Source organism: Mauremys reevesii, linkage group 1 (genome assembly GCF_016161935.1).
Source record: "Mauremys reevesii isolate NIE-2019 linkage group 1, ASM1616193v1, whole genome shotgun sequence".
In the NCBI taxonomy this organism is placed as follows: Eukaryota; Metazoa; Chordata; order Testudines; family Geoemydidae; genus Mauremys; species Mauremys reevesii.
The window spans coordinates 36,531,234-36,553,186 of record NC_052623.1 but is presented as its reverse complement, the minus strand read 5'-3'; the positions used below and the strand labels follow the sequence as shown (position 1 = coordinate 36,553,186).

Below are 21,953 nucleotides of genomic sequence, written 5' to 3'. Positions count from 1 at the left end.
GGTTTCTGAAAAATGTAATTTAGAAAGCATGCCTCTGCCACTCCTTTCCACACACAAAAGCTAAAGCTACCTTTGGTGGATACAAGTCCATGACTGTTGATAGCTGCATTGAGCTTGTCATATTCTCTACAAGATTATACTACTCAGATGAAAATTCTGAATAGCTCCTTCCCTTCAGACTCAGGTATCTAATTTCTAAGACATCATAATAAAAAAGAAACTCTTTCTCCTATAGGTCTATCAATGGCATCCCACTCAGACAGCAGTGAGATTACATCATTCTCCAGGATTCAGGTCTCCCCTCAACAGAAGCTATCACTAAACAACCATTTGAATGGTTTATATTTAGCAGACCACTATCCATGCATCATACCTCTATCTCTGCATCATACCTCTATCCATTGCATTTATTCCACCTTTTTACCTTTCCCTGAGGTTAGTTGTTTCAGAATAAGTTACTCATATTTCTCTAGACAAGATTTCCTCTGAGAAAAGGTCAGGGGATAATACTGTGCTCTTGGGAAAGTGTCCAAGATAATAGCGAACTAAAGAAATCCAGAGGTTCATATGAAAAATAAAACAAAGTACAAGCTCACGGAGCAACCTTAACTGTAGTCAGCAGTGGTTGGTATAATGGGCCTGAGGCACCAGTGAATTACTCCAATTTTATCCTGGAGTAATACCACTGAGAACCATTGGAGAAAGGCAATGGTTAATCAGGTCCAGTGTGCCATGGAAGAATCAATCAGTCATGAGACAGTTGTCCACTCTATGGGCCTGAATTTCCACTATGCTTTGCCCCTTGTGCAGTCATTTACGTTTATTTCTGTATTCGTATTACAGTAGCACATATTGATTGAGGCCACACTGTGTTAGGCACTGTACAGTGTAGAGATGGTCCTCGCATTGAAGAACTTACTGTCTAAAGAGGCAAGGACTGAAAAAATGTGGGAGGAGAAACAAGTTTAGTAAGGAGAAGTGAGTTGCCCAAGGTCACAGGTCCATGGCAGAGCTGGTAGTAGAACCCAGCGGTGACATTCTGGCCTCACTGAAGTCAATGCCTAAACTCCCATTGATTTTAGTAGGGCCAGGATTTCATCTCAGGTCTCTGAAGTCCTAGTCTAGTGCTCTATCCATTAGACCATGCTGCTTCTCAAGTGACCATGAAGGTAAATTTACTCTATCACAAGTGTGAGTGACTGAAATTCTGATTTCACAGCATTTTACACCGTCTTTACACACATGTGGCACATGAAGACTGAAGGCTGTGGGGAATCAGGCCTGATGTTTGCATGGTGACTAACAGAAACAACCACGTGTTATAGATTAGAGAGTTTCTACCACATTACACATGAGTAGGTACTATGGATGAATGAATTTTGAAACCACAGGAACATAGTAGCAATCAACCCTTTTGAGGTTCATATTCTCTAAGGGCATGGCTACCCTTGCAAGTTAGAGTGCATTAAAGCAGCCCTGTGTGCTCTAACTCACGACGTGTCCACACTGGCAAGTCACACAGAGTGCACTGACTCCATGGCTGCAGCGCTCCTGGTAATCCTCTGGGAAATTTGAAAATCCCCTTCCTGTTTGCTCAGCAAGGCGTGGAGTGCTCTCAGCGCATCTTTCCAGGTGACCATGCTGCCATGTGCCAGGTGATCCCCAGTATGGAGCAATCGCGAGGTGCTGGACCTCATCAGTGTTTGAGGGGAGGAAGCTGTCCAGTCCCAGCTGCATTCCAGCTGTAGGAATTACGATACCTTCGGGCAGATATCAAAGGACATGATGAAAAGGGGCCATGACTGGGACGCATTGCAGTGCAGGGTTAAAATGAAGGAGCTGTTGAATGCGTACCGCAAAGCCCGTGAGGCAAACCGCCGCTCTGGTGCTGCCCCCGCGAGCTGCTGTTTCTACAAAGAGCTGGATGCAATACTGGGGGGTGAGCCCATCTTCACTCCAAGGACCACCATAGACACTTCAGAGCCCAGTTCAACAAGTCAGGAGGAGGAGGAAAGCATGAGCAAGGGTGCTGAGGAGGAGGGGGACAGCCCGGCATCCATAGATGCGTGCAGCCAGGAGCTGTTCTCAAGCCAGAGGGAAGGTAGCCAGTCGCAGTGGCTGGTGCTTGGGGAAGGACAAACACCAGAGGAGGTGCCCGGTAAGCAGCTTTTATTTTGGGAAGGAAGTTATTCGGTGCGGGCTCTTGGGGCAAGGAGAGTTAAGGCTGCATGCATGCCTAGATGCGGAAGAGGGCACTGATGTGCTCTCTCACATTGCAGTAATTGGCCTCAGCGATCTCTTCAAAGGTCTCATCCAGAAGCTGTGCAATGCGCTTGAGCAGGGTCCTTGGGAGCGCTATTGTACTCCTTGTCCCAGTCAGTCTAATATGTCCACGCCACTGTGCCATGAGGGACGGGGGGACCATTGCTGCACGCAGGCAAGCTGCATATGGGCCGGGGCGGAAGCCGCATTGTAGTAGAAGACCCTCCCTTGCTTCCCAGGTCACCCTCAGCAGCGAGATATCTCCCAGGACGAACTCCTGTGGAAAGTGTGGGGACAATGTTCAGTATAGGGGCCTCCTGCAGCTGTTGGCTCTCCCCAAGGCACAGAATCCCAGATGACAGACGGGCGTGAAACAATCAGTCCCCCTTGTCCCTGTGCTTACTCACCATTTTGGGGCTCTTGTGGGTTATGTGTGCTTGCTTTGAGATGGGCAAATCCTGCTATTGTTAGACTGTGCTTGTCTTTAAGTATGGGCAAATCATTGCTCTGTCTGTTGTGAACAATGCTGCCTCTGTTAAGTGTTGCATTTTGCGTTTACAGATGCAACCTTGAGATCTCAGCCATCCATGTTATCACCGGCCAAAAGACTCCAAAGAATTAGGAAGAGGCCACATAAAAGCAAAGAAGACATGCTGCGTGAAGTTATGCAGGAGTCCCTTAATGAAAATCAAAAAGCACAGGAATGGCGGGAGAGTGAAAGGAGGGTCTGCCAGCAGAATGCGGCATGCTGGCACCAAAGCATGGAGCAGCTGATAAGCATTATGGAGCGCCAAGTGGACTCGATCCAGGAGTTCGTAGCCATGCAGGGGAGCACTACCGCGCCCGCCCTCCCCGCAGCCCTTGTCCTAAAACTCTTTTCCTTGTGCCTCCATGTCACCTCCAACCCACTTTCCCCAACATCCGGGTTCTTATCACCACTAGCTGCTTCCAACACCTGTAGCTTCACCACCCAGCCCTGCAAACTACGACCCTTACCCACTGCACTCAACCCCCATCACCATGCATTTTAGCCAGCCTGAAGTGCAGCACTCATTGCACAGCGCTCCAGACAGGAAGGCTGAGTATGAGAACAGGACATATGCAAATCTGTGATTTTACCATTCCCCACCTCACTCCCTTGCCCTTTCTGTTTCCCAAGCAGTTGCGTTTCTTTTCAATAAACAAATTTTATTTTAAATAAATGGCTTTTTTTGGCTTTGACAACATTCTTTATTAATGCATTAAGTAAAAGATACCTTAGCCCAGGAAAGCAAAAGGCACTGCAAGTCAGTGTAGCAAGCACAGTTTCCTACTACCATTGGAACCACTGCACTTCACTCCTGTGCAGGGCACCAAACATTACTGGAGGCTTTCAGCCTCAAATTGTTCCCTCAAGGCATCCCTAATCCTTGCAGCCCCGTGCTGGGCCCCTCTAATAGCCTTGCTCTCTGGCTGTTCAAATTCAGCCTCCAGGTGTTGAACCTCTAAGTTCCATACGTGAGTGAATCTTTCACCCTTCCCTTCACAAATGTTATGGAGGGTACAGCACACGAATATAACTGATGTTGTCATAGGCTAGGTCCAGCTTCCCATACAGACAGCGCCAGCGGCTCTTTAAATGGCCAAAAGCACACTCCACAGTCATTCTGCACCAACTCAGCCTGTTGTTGAACCACTCCTTGCTGCTTTCAAGTCTCCCTGTGTAGGGTTTCATGAGCCACAGCATTAAAGGGTAAGCGGGGTCTCCAAGGATCACAATGGGCATGTTGACTGGTGATCTTCTGGTCTCGGAAAAAAGTTCTGACTTGCAGCTTCCTGAACAGGCCAGTGTTCCAAAAGATGCGTGCGTCATGCACCTTTCTGGGCCAGCCTGTGTTAATGTCAATGAAACGCCCACAGTGATCCACAAGCGCCTGGAGAACCATAGAGAAATCATAGAATCTTAGAATATCAGGGTTGGAAGGGACCTCAGGAGGTCATCTAGTCCAACCCCCTGCTCAAAGCAGGACCAATTCTCAACTAAATCATCCCTGCCAGGGCTTTGTCAAGCCTGACCTTAAAAACCTCTAAGGAAGGAGATTCCATCATCTCCCTAGGTAACCCATTCTAGTGCTTCACCGCCCTCCTAGTGAAAAGGTTTTTCCTAATATCCAACCTACACCTCCCCCACTGCACCTTGAGACCATTACTCCTTGTTCTGTCATCTAATACCACTGAGAACAGTCTAGATCCATCCTCTTTGGAACCCCCTTTCAGGTAGTTGAAAGCAGCTATCAAATCCCCCCTCATTCTTCTCTTCTGCAGACTAAACAATCCCAGTTCCCTCAGCCTCTCCTCAGAAGTCATGTGCTCCAGCCCCCTAATCATTTTTGTTGCCCTCTGCCGGACTCTTTCCAATTTTTCCACATCCTTCTTGTAGCGTGGGGCCCAAAACTGGGCACAGTACTCCAGATGAGGCCTCAACAATGTCGAATAAAGGGGAATGATCATGTCCCTCAATCTGCTGGCAATGCCCCTACTTATACAGCCCAAAATGCCATTAGCCTTCTTGGCAACAAGGGCACACTGTCGACTCATATCCAGCTTCTTGTCCACTGTAACCCCTAGGTTCTTTTCTGCAGAACTGCTGCCTAGCCATTCAGTCCCTAGTTCGTAGACGTGCATGGAATTCTTCCGTCCTAAGTGAAGGACTCTGTACTTGTGCTTGTTGAATCTCATCAGGTTTCTTTTGGCCCAATCCTCTAATTTGTCTTGGTCCCTCCGTATCCCAGCCCTACCCTCCAATGTATCTACCACTCCTCCCAGTTTAGTGTCATCTGCAAACTTGCTGAGAGTGCTGTCCACGCCTTCCTCCAGATAATTAATGAAGATATTAAACAAAACCGTCCCCAGGACCGACCTTTGGGGCACTCTGCTTGATACTGGCTGCCAACTAGACATGGAGCCATTGATCACTACCCATTGAACCCAACGATCTAGCCAGCTTTCTATCCACCTTATAGTCCATTCATCCTGCCCATACTTCTTTAACTTGCCGGCACGAATACTGTGGGGGAACGTATCAAAAGCTTTGCTAAAGTCAAGGAATAACACATCCACTGCTTTCCTCTCATCCACAAACCTCATCCTCCTTGATAAATCCATGCTGACTGTTCCTAATCACTTTCCTCTCCTCTAAGTGCTTCAGAATTGATTCCTTGAGGACCTGCTCCATGATCTTTCCAGGTACTGAGGTGAGGCTGACTGGTCTGTAGTTCCCCAGATCCTCCTTCTTCCCTTTTTTAAAGATGGGCACTACATTAGCCCTTTTCCAGTCATCTGGGACCTTCCCTGATCACCATGAGTTTTCAAAGATAATGGCCAATGGCTCTGCAATCACATCTGACAATTCCTACCAAAGCACCCTCAAAATACCCCTTCCGATTTACGTACTTGGAGGCTAGGTGGGCTGGTGCCAGAATTGGAATATGCGTCCCATCTATCACACCTCCACAGTTAGGGAAACCCATTTGTGCAAAGCCGGCCACAATATCATGCACATTACCCAGAGTCACGATTCTTCTAAGCAGGATGCAATTAATGGCCCTGCAAACATGCATCAACATGATTCCAACAGTTGACTTTCCCAATCCAAACTGGTTAGCGACCAATCGGTAGCTGTCTGAATTTGCCAGCTTCCAGATTGCAATAGCCACCCACTTCTCCACTGGCAAGGCAGCTCTCAATCTTGTGTGCTTGCGCCGCAGGGTGGGGGTAAGCTTCTCACACAGTTCCATGAAAGTGGCTTTTCTCATCCGAAAGTTCTGCAGCCACTAGTTGTCATCCCAGACTTGCAGGATGATGTGATCGCACCACTCAGTGCTTGTTTCCCAAGCCCAAAAGTGGTGTTCCACGGTGGCGAGCATGTCCGTGAATGCCACAAGCAATTTCATGTCATATGCGTTACGCGAGTCGATATCATCGTCAGTTTGTAGCTTAAGGAGTAACTTGACTGCCAAACATGACATGATGACAAGACCCATCAGCATATTCCTCAGCACTTTGGGATCCATTCCCGCAGACTGAAAAGGAAGACAGAGTGTGCAGTACAAAAAACATTGAAAGATGATGCCAAATATGGATGGAAGCAGAGGGATTGCTGGGATGCGAAGCGATGCATCATGGGGCATTGGGACAGGACCCAGAATGCCCTGCACCCCTCACACCCTTCCAACAAGCCACAGTGCCAGAATGGGAAAAGGTGCTCTGTGGGATAGCTGCCCATAATGCACAGCTCCCAAAGCCACTGCAAGAGCTGCAAATGTGGCCATGCCAGTGTGCTTGCAGCTGAGCGTGTGGACACACTGCAGCGCTTTCCCTGCTGTGCTCTCTGAGGGCTGATTTAACTCACAGCGCTCTACATCTGCAAGTGTAGCCATGCCCTTAGGAACTGACTTTCTGCCAATGTCTATCAGGTGTTGTCAGTTACATTCCCAAGCTAGGTTCATGTTCCTACATCAGAAAGAGCAAACACCATATAGGGGCTAGGCATGGGCGACGCATAATGGAGGCTGGAGGAGGCTAAGCCTCCCCAAACCTCTGCTAATGCTCCCCGCTATGGCCTCAGGGCTGGGCCATGGCAGGGCTCAGAGCTCCAGCCAGATGGTCAGGGCTCAGGGTTTCTTTGACCGGTTGTGGCTCGGGCAAGCATGCCAGGGCTCAGGGCAGCTCGGGCAGGCGCTGGAGAGCTTGGGGCTCCTTTGGCCCTGGCGGAGCAGGGTGGGGGACAGAGTGTGGAGGTCTCAGGTGGAAGGAGCAGGGCAGAGGCAGGGCAGGGGCTAGCCTCCAAATGGCAGGGCAGGGGGAGTTCACATGCTGCCCAAAGGGAAACAGGAGAGAGAACTGCCACACCCCCTGGAGAGGCATAGAAGAGGAATGCGCAGCATGAGCCTCCCACTTTCTTGGCCTCTGCGAGTAGCGGAAGACAAGGAATAGTTTCCTTCTCTGGCTCTGATGGGTTGTAAATATATCTATTTTCCTCTCTCTTCCTTCCTAGGTGAAAGGGAGTGAAGATGCCAGCTACCTTCTGACTTTCACAGCCCATTTCCTCTGGACACTAATTTCAAAAATGGCCTCCATACTAATTGACTTCCTCCAAGGTGGCAGACTGCCTGCAACTCTGCCTGTTTGCTGGCCTCTTTGAAGATGATAGGCACGTGGCCCTGCAGTTAAACACAAGCACAGAGTAGGAAGAGAACACACACCCTGCCAATTGTGCTGCACCACAAGGCACAGGTAGGAAACCTAAAGAAAAACCCAGATACTGCATAAAACCAAGCAGAAAAAGTCTGAACTGTGGCTGCATAATTAATGACTTCATTCCAGTTTCAAATGCATTTCAAAGCCCCTAAAAGAATTTCTTCCCTGTTTTAAAATCCCCTTATTGTATCTTCTGGGTGAGTTTACACTTGGATCTTAATATATGGCTATAACTTTCTCTTTGTCTTTTCATACTCCCAGCCATCCATGTCTTTTGTAATTGAGAAGAACAACTAGTTTTACCAAAAGGAAACTCGAATGGATTGCTGACTAAGGTCAGTGCCTGCGGAGTTTGTGTTGGTCTGAACCCAGAAGATGTCACTGCAGACAATAAAAAGTGTTGGATATAGTTGTAAATTGTGCGAGGAGTTGTTTTGATTAGTTATTTAAGCTACTTGAGTTCTTGTGCTGATTACTTTTACAACATACAGGCCTTAAACTTGTTTTTTTATGCTAGGCTTGGTATGTATTTTCCTACAAAATTAAAAATACCCCCCAAAAATTCTGTAATGACTCCCTATCTTTTGGGTCAGCAGTATTATCAATGGCTTGTATTCATTGTGGATCAATCTGTAATTCCTGACTAGTCAGTTTTTCTCCTTGAAATGTTAACTCTTGCATGCTAAATGTACATTTTTTTTGTTACGTTTCAGTCCTGCTTCTTTTGCAATAGATAATTCTTTAGTTAATCTTATATCATCCTTCTCTAAAATTGTTACTAGTATATTATCTACATACACTTGTGTGGCATCTATATTTTAAAAAATATTTTGTACTGCTCTATGAAAAAGTTTTGGAGTTGAACATAATACAAAAGGTAATCTTTTAAAACAATAATGTCCAAAAGGTGTGTTAAACATCCATAGCAATAGACTGTCTTGATCCAATGATATTTGCCAAAATATATCTGAAGCATCTAAAGAAGAAAAGTGATTTGTTCCCGACATTTGTCCAGCTATTTCTTCCCTCGTAGGCATTTTAAAATGTTCCCTTTTAACTTAAGAGAGACAAGATGGGTGGGGTAATATCTTTTATTGGACCAACTTCTGCTGGTGAGAAAGACAAGCTTTCAAGCTCACACAGTGTTTTTCTTCAGGTCTGGAAAATGTACTCAGAGTGTCACAACTAAATATAAGGTGGAACAGATTGTTTAGTATAAGTAGTTAATACATACTTCAAGGAACATTCAAGGTGATATGTCCCATTAACACCCTTCCAGTAATAGGGAGAAAAGGAAGGGAGGAGAAAAAAGGCGTCTTAGAATGGGGAATTGTTAGTGGGTTATGGATTATTGTAATAAGCCATACATCTGGTGTCTCTATTCAGTCTATGATTTTTAGTGTCTAGCAAAGGTATGAATTTAAGCTCTCAGACTCATCTTTTGAAGGTGTTGTGTAGACTTCCTGTTTGTTGTTTTGTTGCCAGGAATGGCACGCTCAGCATATGAGCTCTCCACACTGAGGAATGTCAAAGCTTCCTGGAGTTTTAAAAGGGGAGGGGTTCATGCCTGCAGGGCAACTGAGTTCATAACAGTGAGCAGAGCGGTCACGGCAGGCATTGTGGGATACTGGGGGAGGTCAGTTATGGCAACATAATGAACAGCAGGGTCTACAGTGACACTTTGTCGCTTTAACTTGCCACAAAAAGCTTTATGCCACTCATCAAGGTGGTTTTATTTTGTCGGCAAAACAGGAGAGTTTTGCCACTAAAAGTAGCATTGTAGTGTGTCCATCTCCACTGTTTTGTCGGCAAAAGCTGCCTTTTGCCGACAAAACTGAGTATTGTCGACAAGGCCTTAGATTTAGTGCTAAACATTTTCCAAACCAAAAATAGAAATACCTTGTCCCTCAACTACTACAAATCTGATGTCTTCTAAATTTTGTTTAACCATGATTTGTAATTCACAAATACCCATAACTGGATTTTTTTCACCACTATAAGATTGTAAATTAATATATATTTGTTCCCTTACTAAAGGTTTTACTTTTAGACATTTTATAATTTCATCTGAAATTGGCTTGTGAACCTGAATCTATTGTTTAAGACGTGAAATAGAATTTGTTTACTTTAGAATAGAATTTATTGTTTTATCTGGAACTTTTATGTGGTCTCACAGTACCCTTCTCAAAGTGTATTTACTATGGTTGACTGGTGATGTGTTTGAATTAGGATTCCACATGGAACAAGAGGTTTTCCACAAAGGAATAGAGTAAATTTTGAAGGTGAAAGGCAAAGGAATACATATTGTTTCTGCTTGTGCGCTTTTTAATACTCAGTTATGGTTGGTGACAATAGCCTTTCAACATTTTTGTTGTAGTTGTTTTTGAACAAAATAAACATTATTTTCCTGTTTTTTTTTTAATTAAGAAATATCAATCAAGTCTGGATTTCTCTCTGTTCTGCTGCTGGACTCCCTGTATTGTAGAATTAGAGTGACACCAAAATAGGCTGAAAACAGGGGGAGGAAACCTGAGCTGTTGCTTTCCCTCTTTCCTCATTTGGGGAAATGGAATCTTTCACAGACAATGCTTTGCTCACAACTGTTTTTCTGGAGTTTGAGTTAAGCAACTTGAAAACCACATTTCCATCTTAAAATGTCATATCAATTATGCTTACAAGTAACCCTTAAAGATATGGTAGTAGAAAAATTAAAAAAAATACATTTGTCTCTATTGTCTCACTTTGTGTATAGTCAGTGTTGCTGTTTTGCTGATAACACGCAACCTTCCCAGGAGTCTGAAGGAGAGTGCTTACCAATAACAGCAGCAACAATACAGATGAAACTGAAGAGGTATCTGGGTCTAGAGGGAAAAGAGGTGGGGTTGAGTTTAGTACTGTCCACTCCATGTGTTCAAAAATCATGATTCTAAAAAAAACACCTGGACTCAGCTTAAAAATCATGAGTTTCTTAAAATGATAAATTTTGTGTTCTATTTATTGACTTTGCTTTTGAACCTTTAGGATGTACTTTGGTCACATGTTTTGGTCAAACTTTTCTCTGCAGCCACAAGAGCTACAAACTTTCGTTTTAAAACTGAAAGCTGGAATTTTCATGTAATTACATTATTTTAGGAGCTGGGGCTTCAAGAGAAACAGCCAATGTCATGAGAGTTGACACCACTGTACACTGTGATTGGTGGTGGTGCTCTCATGCTCATCTCAAGCACACTTCTAAACGTCAGTAGGGAGAAAGGAAAATAGAATTTTACTAAAATTAGTCAATTTCAAAAATATTCAAGGTGACTGCTCCTTTAGCAAAGTTTTAAACAATCTGACTAAACAATTCTCTTCCCTTCTTAATGAGCACAGATTGCAGTCCCATGCACTTAGCTGCAAAAACTAGGGATGTCCCAGCCTGATATTTCTGTAATGTAAAAAGCAAGCAGGAAAGCCTGCATGCTTTTAAAAATAAAATAAGGTTAAAGTAACATTGGTCACAAACACAATCTCTCTCATGTGTATGTCTTTAGACCTTAGTCCATCCCATGCTTTGCTGCACATTGGGTTACCCACATTTGCCATCCTTGCCTGTCAACTGCCCTTCTCTCCAAATCTTCCCATTTCATCTTGAGATGCTCATGTATATGTACGTACAGTGCTCATAAACCACAAAGCTATCTAGAAGCTGCATAGAAAAACTGCTTGAATTTCTGGGAAATGACAGTTTGAAGAGTTAAAATGTATTGAGAAATCTGTGATAAGTTATTGAGAGATCATAAACAGCTGCTGCCTCTTGTATCTTCTTGAACTATTATCATGACCATTCTTCAGCGACAGTAAAAGAAAACTAGGCATTACTGACAAAAGGAAGGTGACTCACTAGTTCTTCACCCCAATTGCAAAAAAAGCAATTATTGACTGTAAAGCAACAATAAACACTATTGAGTTCTCTTTGGCAGTGGAGTCTCAAATGTTATGTATAAATGTGAGGCAAAACCCTATATTCCACCCACACCTTAAGTGACATAAGGCAATATGGTAATTTCCCCCTAATTTAAAATATTGTGGTTGTTAGTTATAAAATACCCAGCAACCCCTTTTAGGACCAGCAGCCCTTCAGTTTTAGTAGCAGGCTGCAGAGAGTTTGCAAAGGGAATGGAAAAGTCAATAGGCAGATTTTTCTCTAGAGATTTAGAATCTGATCCAGCTCCCACTAAAGAAAAGAAACTGGATTGGACCTTCATGCTGCAGCAAAAGTCTAGAACTTTGCAACAGTTTGAATCCTTGTATCATTGCATTGAGTGTTACTCTAACTATCTGTAAAACCATTTGATTATTCTTATTAACTATTTTATTCATGGAGAAATTCATCCACCCCCAGCCCTCAAGTGAAATCCAGCTAATTGGCATTTATACTGGTGAAATACGAGTTCCTCTTTTTTATATTGCTTTTCCAGCCTCTGATGGAAATACACATCACACACCTAGGCACGTCCCAAATTTCCCTAAAATATATTGTGCACTAAATTTTGCATGATTATGATGAGACAGCCAGGTAGACAAAATTTTTCTGTCAGATGGTGTAAAAATTTTGGTATACATGAGGTACATGTCAGGGCACAGAACACCACTGGCAGATGCTGTTCTTTGACAGGACAAATCGGACATAAGCAATAGTCGTTATGTTCAGTAATCCTATCTGAAAATGGTACTCTGTAGTCTCTGAATTTACTGTTTGGCAAAGTGATCTTTGAACTAGGTCTAATCTGAGCCTCAAGATATTAACTCTTGGGGGAATTTCAATGACATTGACACAGCAGCTTTGTGATCTTGTCTGTGATTTAAATCTCAGCCTTTAGCTCTTCAGAAATGAAAAGGGTGAAAAAAATCAACACCAAAGCCCTTATTCCTGCCAACTGATTAGGTTTTCAATTTTTTCCCCATTAGCAATGGGTGGAAAGCAAATAATGCCTGAGGCCAACAGCTAATTTTCTCTTTGTTATAGATTCCAAAAACAGGTGTTAGCCACACACCCTATGGAAAGGACAACAACCCTTGTGCTAACTCTTCTTGTTGGTTCTGGCTACATATCTGTTTTTCACTTCTGCCGCAGGTTTTTCCTAAGTCCCCACAAAAAAATTAAATCAGTCTGTCTGGTAAAGAGCTGCTGTCAAGCAAACTTTGATGCACATTTGTTCATGTCTTCTATTATTTGAACTGTTTTGAGGAAGTTGACAAACTAGCTTTATTTATCAATGCATTGTTGGCATATTTTTTAGTAAGGTCAGGGGCTGCTGACAAATCTGCACTGAAGCCAGAAATAATGTGTGCTTTGGAACATGTAAATGAACACAACAAGCTTGGCATAAAACTTGTGTGACAATTGTTAGTGCTGCCTTTCCGGAATACAAAGTGCAAAAAGGGATGGAGTTGAAACTGGGTCATTGCTGATTTGTTCATCTCTAGTAACTATTCTGTCACTTTCGTTGACATGAGACCAAACATTCAAAAGATAAAACATCTAGTTAATAATGCTGTTTGCTAAATGGACAGGAAATGTGAAGACCAAAGAGGTGACTGTCACTGTTGTACTGACCACAGGCAGAATACAAATTGAAGCATGAGAATGTAGCATCTTGCTGTTATTTTGATGCTTTCGAGTCATTTTGCTCATGGTTCAACAGCATTTGAACATGAGGGCAGCATTTTACCTGTGGGCTGCAGTTATTCTTCATCAGGAATTACTTGTAACTAGAACATTTAGCAAACTCGCCTTTTACGAGGTAGCTGGATTTTCAGACAGTTTTTGTTTGCTGTTCATGGATTAAGCCAGCACCAGGTCATTTCACAGTGAACAATGTGCCAGGGAAAATAATACGTTAAAAATATTTTGTGAATTAAATTAGTTCAGAGGGATGCGAAGGGAAATAGACCATGGGAGAGGGCAGGCATTTTACAAGCTATTTTTGAATTTGTTGCCAATGATTCTCAATCCAAGATCCTTTTCTGTTGCACTTCTGGGACTTACTAATAGAAATTGCCAGTCACATGGGATGAGCTATGTGGGTTTTTTTACAAGCCTAAATGGAGATCAGAGTCAATGACCTAGGCTAGTCCTCCAAACCATTAGCCCCTCGCCATTTAAATCTCTCCACTTCAAGTGAGTCAATAATACTATCTTTGGATTACATTGCCTCTTGTTTGGCCTTCTTGGGGTGTGAGGGAGTAAGTCTTATTCTCCTACTTGACAGAATAAGGGCTGCTCAGCTGAAAACTCCACTGGAGGCTGGTAGGGTGAGGAAGAGCTGGAGCTATTCACTGAAATGCCCCTTTGTCTGAGGGAAGTTTAGGACAGGGGTTGGGTGTGGGATAGCGATGGCAGAGCCTTCCCAAAAGTGTGTGGGTGGGGCAGGCCGCTCTGTGGCCCCTTCTGCCCAAGGCCTCGCCCCCAGCCAAGCCAAAAGCCAGAGCACTGCAGGCAGGGAGCTGTGGACCCTCCACCTGCCTGGGGTGGGGTGGCCGAAAGCAGGCCCTGGCCTGTGTCCCTCCCCACAGGCCCCCTGCCCATGACAGGTGGAGGGTTAGTGGCTCCCCACAGCTGCCCACATGGTTTTCCTTGACTCGGGTCCTGCCAGGGGATGGGGCCTTGGAGCTGCAGCCTGGCCATGGTAAGAGCCATGCAGCCAGGCAGCTGTGGGGAGCTGTGGGGCACAGGGCCCCAGGGCAGGGACCTGAGCTGGGAGGTGCTCTGGCCCCCCTTCCCCACCCCAGGCAAGTGGAGAGTCCATGCTGCAGTGCCCCACGCTGTCTGGGCTCCCTGTCCGGGCTCCCGCTGCTGGCCTGGCTGGGGGTGGGGTGGGGTGGCAGGGCCTTTGGGGGGAAGAGGAGGGGCAGGAGCGGGGAGGCCTGTGCCAAAAAGTGGATCCCTCCTCTCCCCCCCCCCAGTTCTGGCACCCTTGGTGTGGGAGGAACAGCACAAGAAGAAAGTAGTAATAACCCCCAATAGTAATAATAATCACCAACCTCAGTTCTGCAAGTGAGCTTAACACAGGACTTGAAGCAGGTAATATTTATTATTTAGACTGCACTCCAGATGTGCTAAGGACATTCCAACCACAGAGGAAGACACAGTCCCTGGCCTGAAGAGAGCCCAGTGAACTACCTACTTGAAACCATCTCAAACAAATTAACATGTTCACATATGAAGTGACATTATATGACAGACCAACAAAAAAGAAGATGATTTCGGAGCTATATTCTTCTAGAAAGAGTTGTCATCATTAGTGAAAACATTCTCATTTGGGAAATAAAAGTCTAATTATTTCATTGAAGTCAGAATAAATGTGGAGATAAACGTCAGAACATTCTGAGAATCAGTTAAATCAATGGATAAGGACAGGGGGGAAATAGTAGCCTTAATTTATATAGATATCAATTTTTTTTGAAAGGGTATTACAGAAAGCCTCATTTTTGAGGTTAAAAGGCAGGGTGTAGTGAGTGAGCTATTTCAGAGGATAAAAGACTATTTTGGAGATTGAAGACAAAGGTTACTAGTGAGTGGAAACACTTCAGAATGGAGAGAGGTACATTTGCAGTGCTACTACAATCTGTATTAGGTATAATTTTGTTCTCTTTATATAACAGTGAGCTATAATAAATGAAACACAGTATGGTATCAACTTTTCTGGATAGTAGCAAGTCATGTGCATAGGGAAAGGGGCATGTTCAACACAAAGGAGGAGTGTGACTAAAATATTACAAGCCAGGACTGACAAGTGGTTTGCAGAATTCACTGAGGAGAATTACATGGTAAATGAAACAAAAAAGATCTGGGTAGACAGACCAGGTTCACTGACTGGTATGACTACAATGAACAGATCCACAAACATATTTGGGAATGCAAATACATAGAAAAGATACACTTACTGCAGTGAGGAGTGGAAGGGGACCACAGAAACAGAAAAATGCAAAAGGGAGCAGAGGAGCCAACATATCAGCCTTCTCCATTCCAGCTAAGGTTAAAGCTGCTGGTAGCATCATTAACATCTGTTCTGCACTTTTACTCCTCCAGGGAGGAAAAAAAAATAGTGGAGAAGCATGATGAGGTTAGCTGATGTCATCATGATTCCTGAGTGAGCTGTGGTGCTGGTGGTGAGAATGGACAGAAGAATGGATAGGCAATCCCCTGGGTGTGGCTGGAACTTCCTTTTACTGCACATCCCCAGGATCTCTGGGGTTTGGAGGACATGACCCCCTTTCACTTTCCTCCCAGGAAGAGCTCTCATAGGAAATCTCACTGGCTCCGTTACCAGAGTTTACTCTCTTCTGTTTCTCTCTCTGAGTTTTACTGTGTGAGATGGTACAATATGGCCTTAAGCTATTTGGCATGATCTTTAGAAGCAGTAATACGGGCAAAGCCAATACATTTGTGTATATTGGATTGGACTATGAAACTAGTCCAAATATGATATTTCTTTATATCTAATTGAATGCAATTAGAATCCTCTTTCATTGTTGTCCTAAAACTGCTTTCTCCAGTTGGGACTTTGGTTCAGGATGAAATGGAATATCTAGGCATCTGTATCATGACTTCCAGGAGCTTCACTCGAGTGAATAACAGTATAGAAGAGTGACTGAGAAAGGTGGAAACAGACATGTTTTTAACTACGGGAATATGAGAACAATGAACTCTCTAAAAATGATTCCTTTGAATTATGTACTTCGTGTCTGGTCCAACACCCATTGAAGTCAAAAGGGCTTAATCACGCATGGTTAAGCATATGCTTAAGTGCCATGCTGTATTGCTGCCAGACCGTGACGCAGTTGTAACCCACACACTTCCCGGATCGTGCTGCTCTGTCCCATCTAGTGACATTGAGACCACTTCGAGATTAATGAGTCTGTCCTACAGCCTTAGCTAAAGGGCACATGGCTTTTAGCTCATGCAGTAGAGGCTCATGCATTTGGCTCCAGAGTTCTCAGATTCGATCCCGCCCACGATGACTGGGGTCTGTCAATGTTACACAGTAATGTGTTTTCATAAAGTGGAAACAACCTGGATGCAGATTGAGGCAATTAATGCAACTCCTGTAATCCAACTGTATTTCTAACTGAATCTCTGAACTGTGAGTATCAGATATGATAATGTTTTAAAACCCCACATAACTCTGTACCAGCTCCATCTTGGTTTCACTCAAATTTAATAACTGGGAAAGATAAGAAGGTGTAAGTTGCAGTTCTTATATATTTGCTTGATAATGGCTCTTCCAATACTTTTGAAAGCTTCAGAAGTGATTATGATTTTCTTTAGATTCTAAAATGAAAATAAATGCAGCTTAGAAATTGGGTTTAGGATGCTATTTACAACAAGAGCAATGCATACTAGGATACCATTATTTCCTTGGACAAGTCCAGACATGCTACTTTTGATTTATTAATTTTTAGTTAAACAAATTTCAGTAGCCCATATATAGGGTTAAAGATAAAAATGATCCTGAACCACAAGATCCAATCTGTGCTCATGTCCCAGTTGGGTGGATCTGAGTCCTGTTGTGATAACTGGGCCTACACATTTACTCTAAGTGTAAGCTCAACTATAAAAAGTGAGTGAAAGTTCATAAATTGTCATAATGACCTGTTATACAAAATTGTTTAAGAAAAGACATAAGATGGATACAGAGATGGAATTAATGTAAACAAAAAGGGTTTAGCTGATACCACTCAAGGACTCTGTTAAGATGATGACTAGTAAACAAGAGGAGTAGAAGACTGGAAATCAATGAACCAAAAGTCGTGTGTTAGAAATTGGGTCTATTGGTGGACAAGATAACGAGAGGATGGACTATTCCACCCAACACTCCCTTTTGAGATTGTTAAGAAAAAAAGACTTTTAGGGACAATTGGCAGAAGAAACAGCTTTCTGCCAACAACCGCTGTAGTAAGCTTTGTCATCATGGCTGCCACACAACCATCTCCTGGGACCCCGGACCATCTTCATACTAGTCCCGATTGATGTCCTGACAAGACTGGGCCAGAGAGAGAGACCCAGATGACACTGTCATGGCTCTGGCCAAAACCCAAACACTCCCTGGGATGTGAGTCTTTGCCTCGCCCCCCGCCAGCTGTGTCTTTTTCCTTCTCCAACATATTTCTTTCCTTTCCAATCTTGCTCTCTTTGCCTTCTGTTTAATAAAAGTCTGACTTAGCCAGCCAATATTGCATATTTTGCCACACTGCTGTGAGAAGGAAACCAGACAGGCAACTAAATGCAATGCCCTAAACAGCCTGATGCTAATATGTTTGACGGGTCTTGGAGTGGCTGATTATAACTGAGATCCCTTCCCTTTATAACTCACTTATCCTCCGCTATTCCCAAGTCAAGGGTCGTATATACTGACCCAATAGCATATCTTGAAAACTAGAGCCAATCAACAATTTTAAGCATCATTTTCGTTCTCAGTGACCCAGAATTAGTAAAGTTGGACTACATTTATTTCAGACGCATTTTGGCTGTAGAGCAGTGTTAGCTGTGTGCTGGGCCTGCGTTTTTTCCAGCAGTGAGGTTGCTGGTGAAAGTCATCACCAGAGACAGAAATAGCATTTTCTATCTTTGCTGTTCTCTTCTGAACCCTTTTGTGTGTGTTTGTCTTTTGCTCTGTCTTTTAGGAAACAGGATTGGACTTTAACATTAGCAGCAATGGCAACAGCTCCAGTCCATCCAAACTAACATATTCTTTTTTCCCCAGAAAGGACAGTTGTTAATACCATCTTTGATTCCATCTACAGGACTGTCAAACATGGGTTTTGTTTCCTTCTAAAAACTCTCCAGCTAAAGGCAAGGAATGTTGTTAAAATGAAAGCCTTACTTAATACTTTACTTTTCAAATGCTTTAATTGTTTTCCCTTCTTTCTTTAATGAAAGGTTAAAATGATTTTTACTGGTGCATTTGTCATGGCACTAAGCACACTGAGGTCTCTGTATATAAGAATGGCCATACTGGGTCAGACCAGGGGTCCATCTAGCCCAGTATCCTGTCTTCCAACAGTGGCCAATGCCAGGTGTCCCTGGAGGAATGAACAGAACAGATAATCATCAAGTGATCCATCCCTGTCACCCATTCCCAGCTTCTGGCAAACAGAATAGCCATTGATGGACCTATCTTCTATGAACTTACCTAGTTCTTTTTTGAACCCTGTTATAGTCTTGGCCTTCACAACATCCTCTGGCAAGGAGTTCCACAGGTTGACTGTGCATTTTGTGAAAAAATACTTCCTTTTGTTTCTTTTAAATCTGATGCCTATTAATTTCATTTGGTGACCCCTAGTTCTTGTGTTATGAGAAGGAGTAAATAACACTTCCTTATTTACTTTCTTCACACCAGTCATGATTTTATAAACCTCTATCATTCCCACCTTAGTCGTCTCTTTTCCAAGCTGAAAAGTCCCAGTCTAATTAATCTCTCCTCATATGGCAGCCATTTCATACCCCAAATAATTTTTTTTTGCCCTTTTCTGAACCTTTTCCAATTCCAATATATCTTTTTTGAGATGGGGAAACCACATCTACTTGCAGTATTCAAGATGTGGGCATACCATGGATTTATATAGCGGCAATATGACATTTTCTGTCTTCCCTCTCCTTATGGAACCTACCCCGCTATTTTCTGTCCAGTAGATGTCCCTCAAACCATCACCAACAGCAATAATTTCTAAGAAAGCACACTAGTGACAGTGATTGTGTCTTCTATGTTTGCTCAAGGAGTGCCATGCACAGGGATGTCTCTCAGTAAATAACTATTTTGAACGGGTTGCTTAGACCTGAAAATTGTCTACACTTAAACTTCTGTAGCCAGTGAAGTCATCACAGTAGCTGACCTGCAGTTCTTTCAACTCCTTTGGACTATCTAGGATATGTCTACACTGTAACACCTCCTGCCCCCCTAAGCCAGTCAGTCTCAGAGCCTGGGTAACTGACGCTGGCTTGCGCTACATGGTTAAAAATAGCAGTATATACATTCCTTCTTGGGCTGAATTGTAGGCCCTGAGACCCTCCCCTCTTTCAGGGTACCAGAGCCAGGGACCCAGCCTGAGCGGGAATGTCTATACTGCTATTTTTAGTCAGGGTGCAAGTAAAATCCATTTCTTATCGGTACGGAGGGGAGAGGGGGCACCAGCAAAGGGGAGGTATATGACCTCCTCACGTGATCCTCCATGTAACTCCTCCCCACCCAGCCCCCAGCCTGGGGCCGCAGGTTCCCCTGGCTTCTCCCCATGATCCATCCCACATTATCCTGGGGGGCTCTGTCCTCCTCCTGCTGTGCTGGAGACTTCGGAACCACAGCGGGGAAAGGAGCACCTGGGAAGCCCCAAGCCGGCAACTCCTCCGGCCCAGCTCTACCATTCCCAGCCCCACCCCCTGCCCTTCCATGCAACTGCGTCTCTTCCATCTGTCCCCGGAGGACAGGGCTGTGGGCGGTACAGCCACCGGAGGAGCTGCCAGTGTTCTGCTCCTTTCCCCGCTGCATTTCCTGGGAGACCCTGTGGTTCAGGGCTCTCCTGGGAACCACAGTGGGGAAAGGAGCAGAACCCTCAGCCCCGCCCGCTGCCCTTCCACGGAGCTGCATCTCTGTCCTCCGTCTGTGTACTACAGCAGCAGCCCCGCTCAGGACAGGCCTGGGGGGGCGGGGGAAGGGCTGTTCTGCCCCCAGCCCCGCCCCCCCCAGACCTGTCCTCCGGCAGGGCTGCAGCTGTACAGATGGACGAGATGCAGCTCCATGGAAGGGAAGGGGGATGGGCTGGGGGCAGTACAGCTGCACCAGAGGAGCTGCCGGTGTGGGGCCACCAGCAGGGGCGGCTCTACACATTTCGCCGCCCCGAGCACCGCGGCACGCCGCGAGGGGCGCTCTGCCGGTCGCCGGTCCCGCGGCTCCGGTGGACCTCCCGCAGGCGTGACTGCAGAGGGTCCGCTGGTCCCGCGGCTCCAGTGGACCTCCCGCAGACGTGCCTGCGGAGGGTCCGCTGGTCCCGCGGCTCCGGTGGACCTCCCGCAGACGTGCCTGCGGAGGGTCCGCTGGTCCCGTGGCTCCGGTGGACCTCCTGCAGACATGCCTGCGGAGGGTCCGCTGGTCCCGTGGCTCTGGTGGACCTCCCGCAGGCATGCCTGCGGATGCTCCACCGAAGCCACGGGACCAGCGGACCCTCCGCAGGCATGCCTGCGGGAAGTCCACCAGAGCCGCCTGCCACCCTCCCGGTGACCGGCAGAGCGCCCCCCCGCGGCATGCCGCCCCAAGCACGCACTTGGCCTGCTGGGGCCTGGAGCCGCCCCTGGCCACTGGCTCCTTCTGTGTCTTTCCGGTATGTCATACAGGTTAGAAATACCTTGCTGGTATGGCGCACCTACCAGACTGTACCTCCGTACTTGCACTGCCGTTTTTAGCCCAACAGCTTGAGCCCCATGAGCCCAAGTCAGCTGACCTGGGCTCTTAGACTCGCTGCTAAAGAGAGGGTTTTTTCCAGTGTCGATGTACCCTTAGAGACCCTATAAGAGCTAGCAATGGACTATTTAAAAGCATGAACAAGCAATAAAGGCTATGCCTGTACCCCAGCTGTGTTTTCTGTAGCCCTTGTTCTCCTACAGATAGTCATATATTATGAGCATAATGTCTACTGAAGTTTCACCATTCCACACTTGAGCAAAATGCAATGTTAGCAACAATAACAATGCTTTTTATTATGTTATTCTGTATTCATACCTCAAATCCCTGTGGTCTTCCTAGACTTTCTTTAATATGTTTCCATGCAACCAGAATCTCTGATACAGACAAACCTGTAGCCTTGACATCAGTAGGAGCCGCACTGGGTTCTGTATTAAGAAAAAATGAAATAATAAACCTCTACTGTAACAACTTGTATCTATCAAAAGCACTACAACTGAAAGTGTCATATACTTTCTTCATTGTAGCTTATTACCCAGAATAAAGGATTGTGGCTGTTGTGCGTAAGAGAAACTGAACAAAATAAAAAGATTATCTCTATTATATTTCTTTCTTTGTGTCATGTTCCATCAATATCTTATTACAGATGGACCCACAATGAAGAACCCCTTTTCCATGGTTGATTTCTCTTCAGCAACCTTTGTTTCTTATCTTCAACATTACTTTCCCCTCTAAGCCTTCACCAACAGATCTACCGGACGGCAGAAGTAAACAGAGCATTCTTTCTCTGTCCTTAACTCTGCCATTTCATTAGGTGAAAATGAAAGCTACATGGGGTGCTCAGATGACCTTGCTCTTGAGTTAAACCAGCGGCTGAAAAATGTGCAGTCAAACCCAGAGATGTAGTGAAATGTATAGCAAATGCACTTTTTAGGAGCATATTAGTACTTCAGGTTGCTGGCATATGTAAATACATTTTTAAGCACAGGATACATACCTTCCTATGGAGAAGGAAAGGAA

The 21,953-nt window shown here is 44.8% G+C and overlaps 1 protein-coding gene across 2 annotated transcripts in view; it reads right to left on the bottom strand.

Annotated features, from left to right (window-relative positions):
* CNTN5 (contactin 5) overlaps positions 1-21,953 on the bottom strand; it is a 965,708-nt gene that overhangs the window by 17,217 nt on the left and 926,538 nt on the right. For both annotated transcript variants that reach the window (XM_039485717.1, XM_039485709.1), the window contains one exon: positions 21,252-21,361. In XM_039485717.1, coding sequence (XP_039341651.1) covers positions 21,252-21,361 — 110 coding nt within the window. The remainder of the gene's footprint in view (positions 1-21,251; positions 21,362-21,953) is intronic.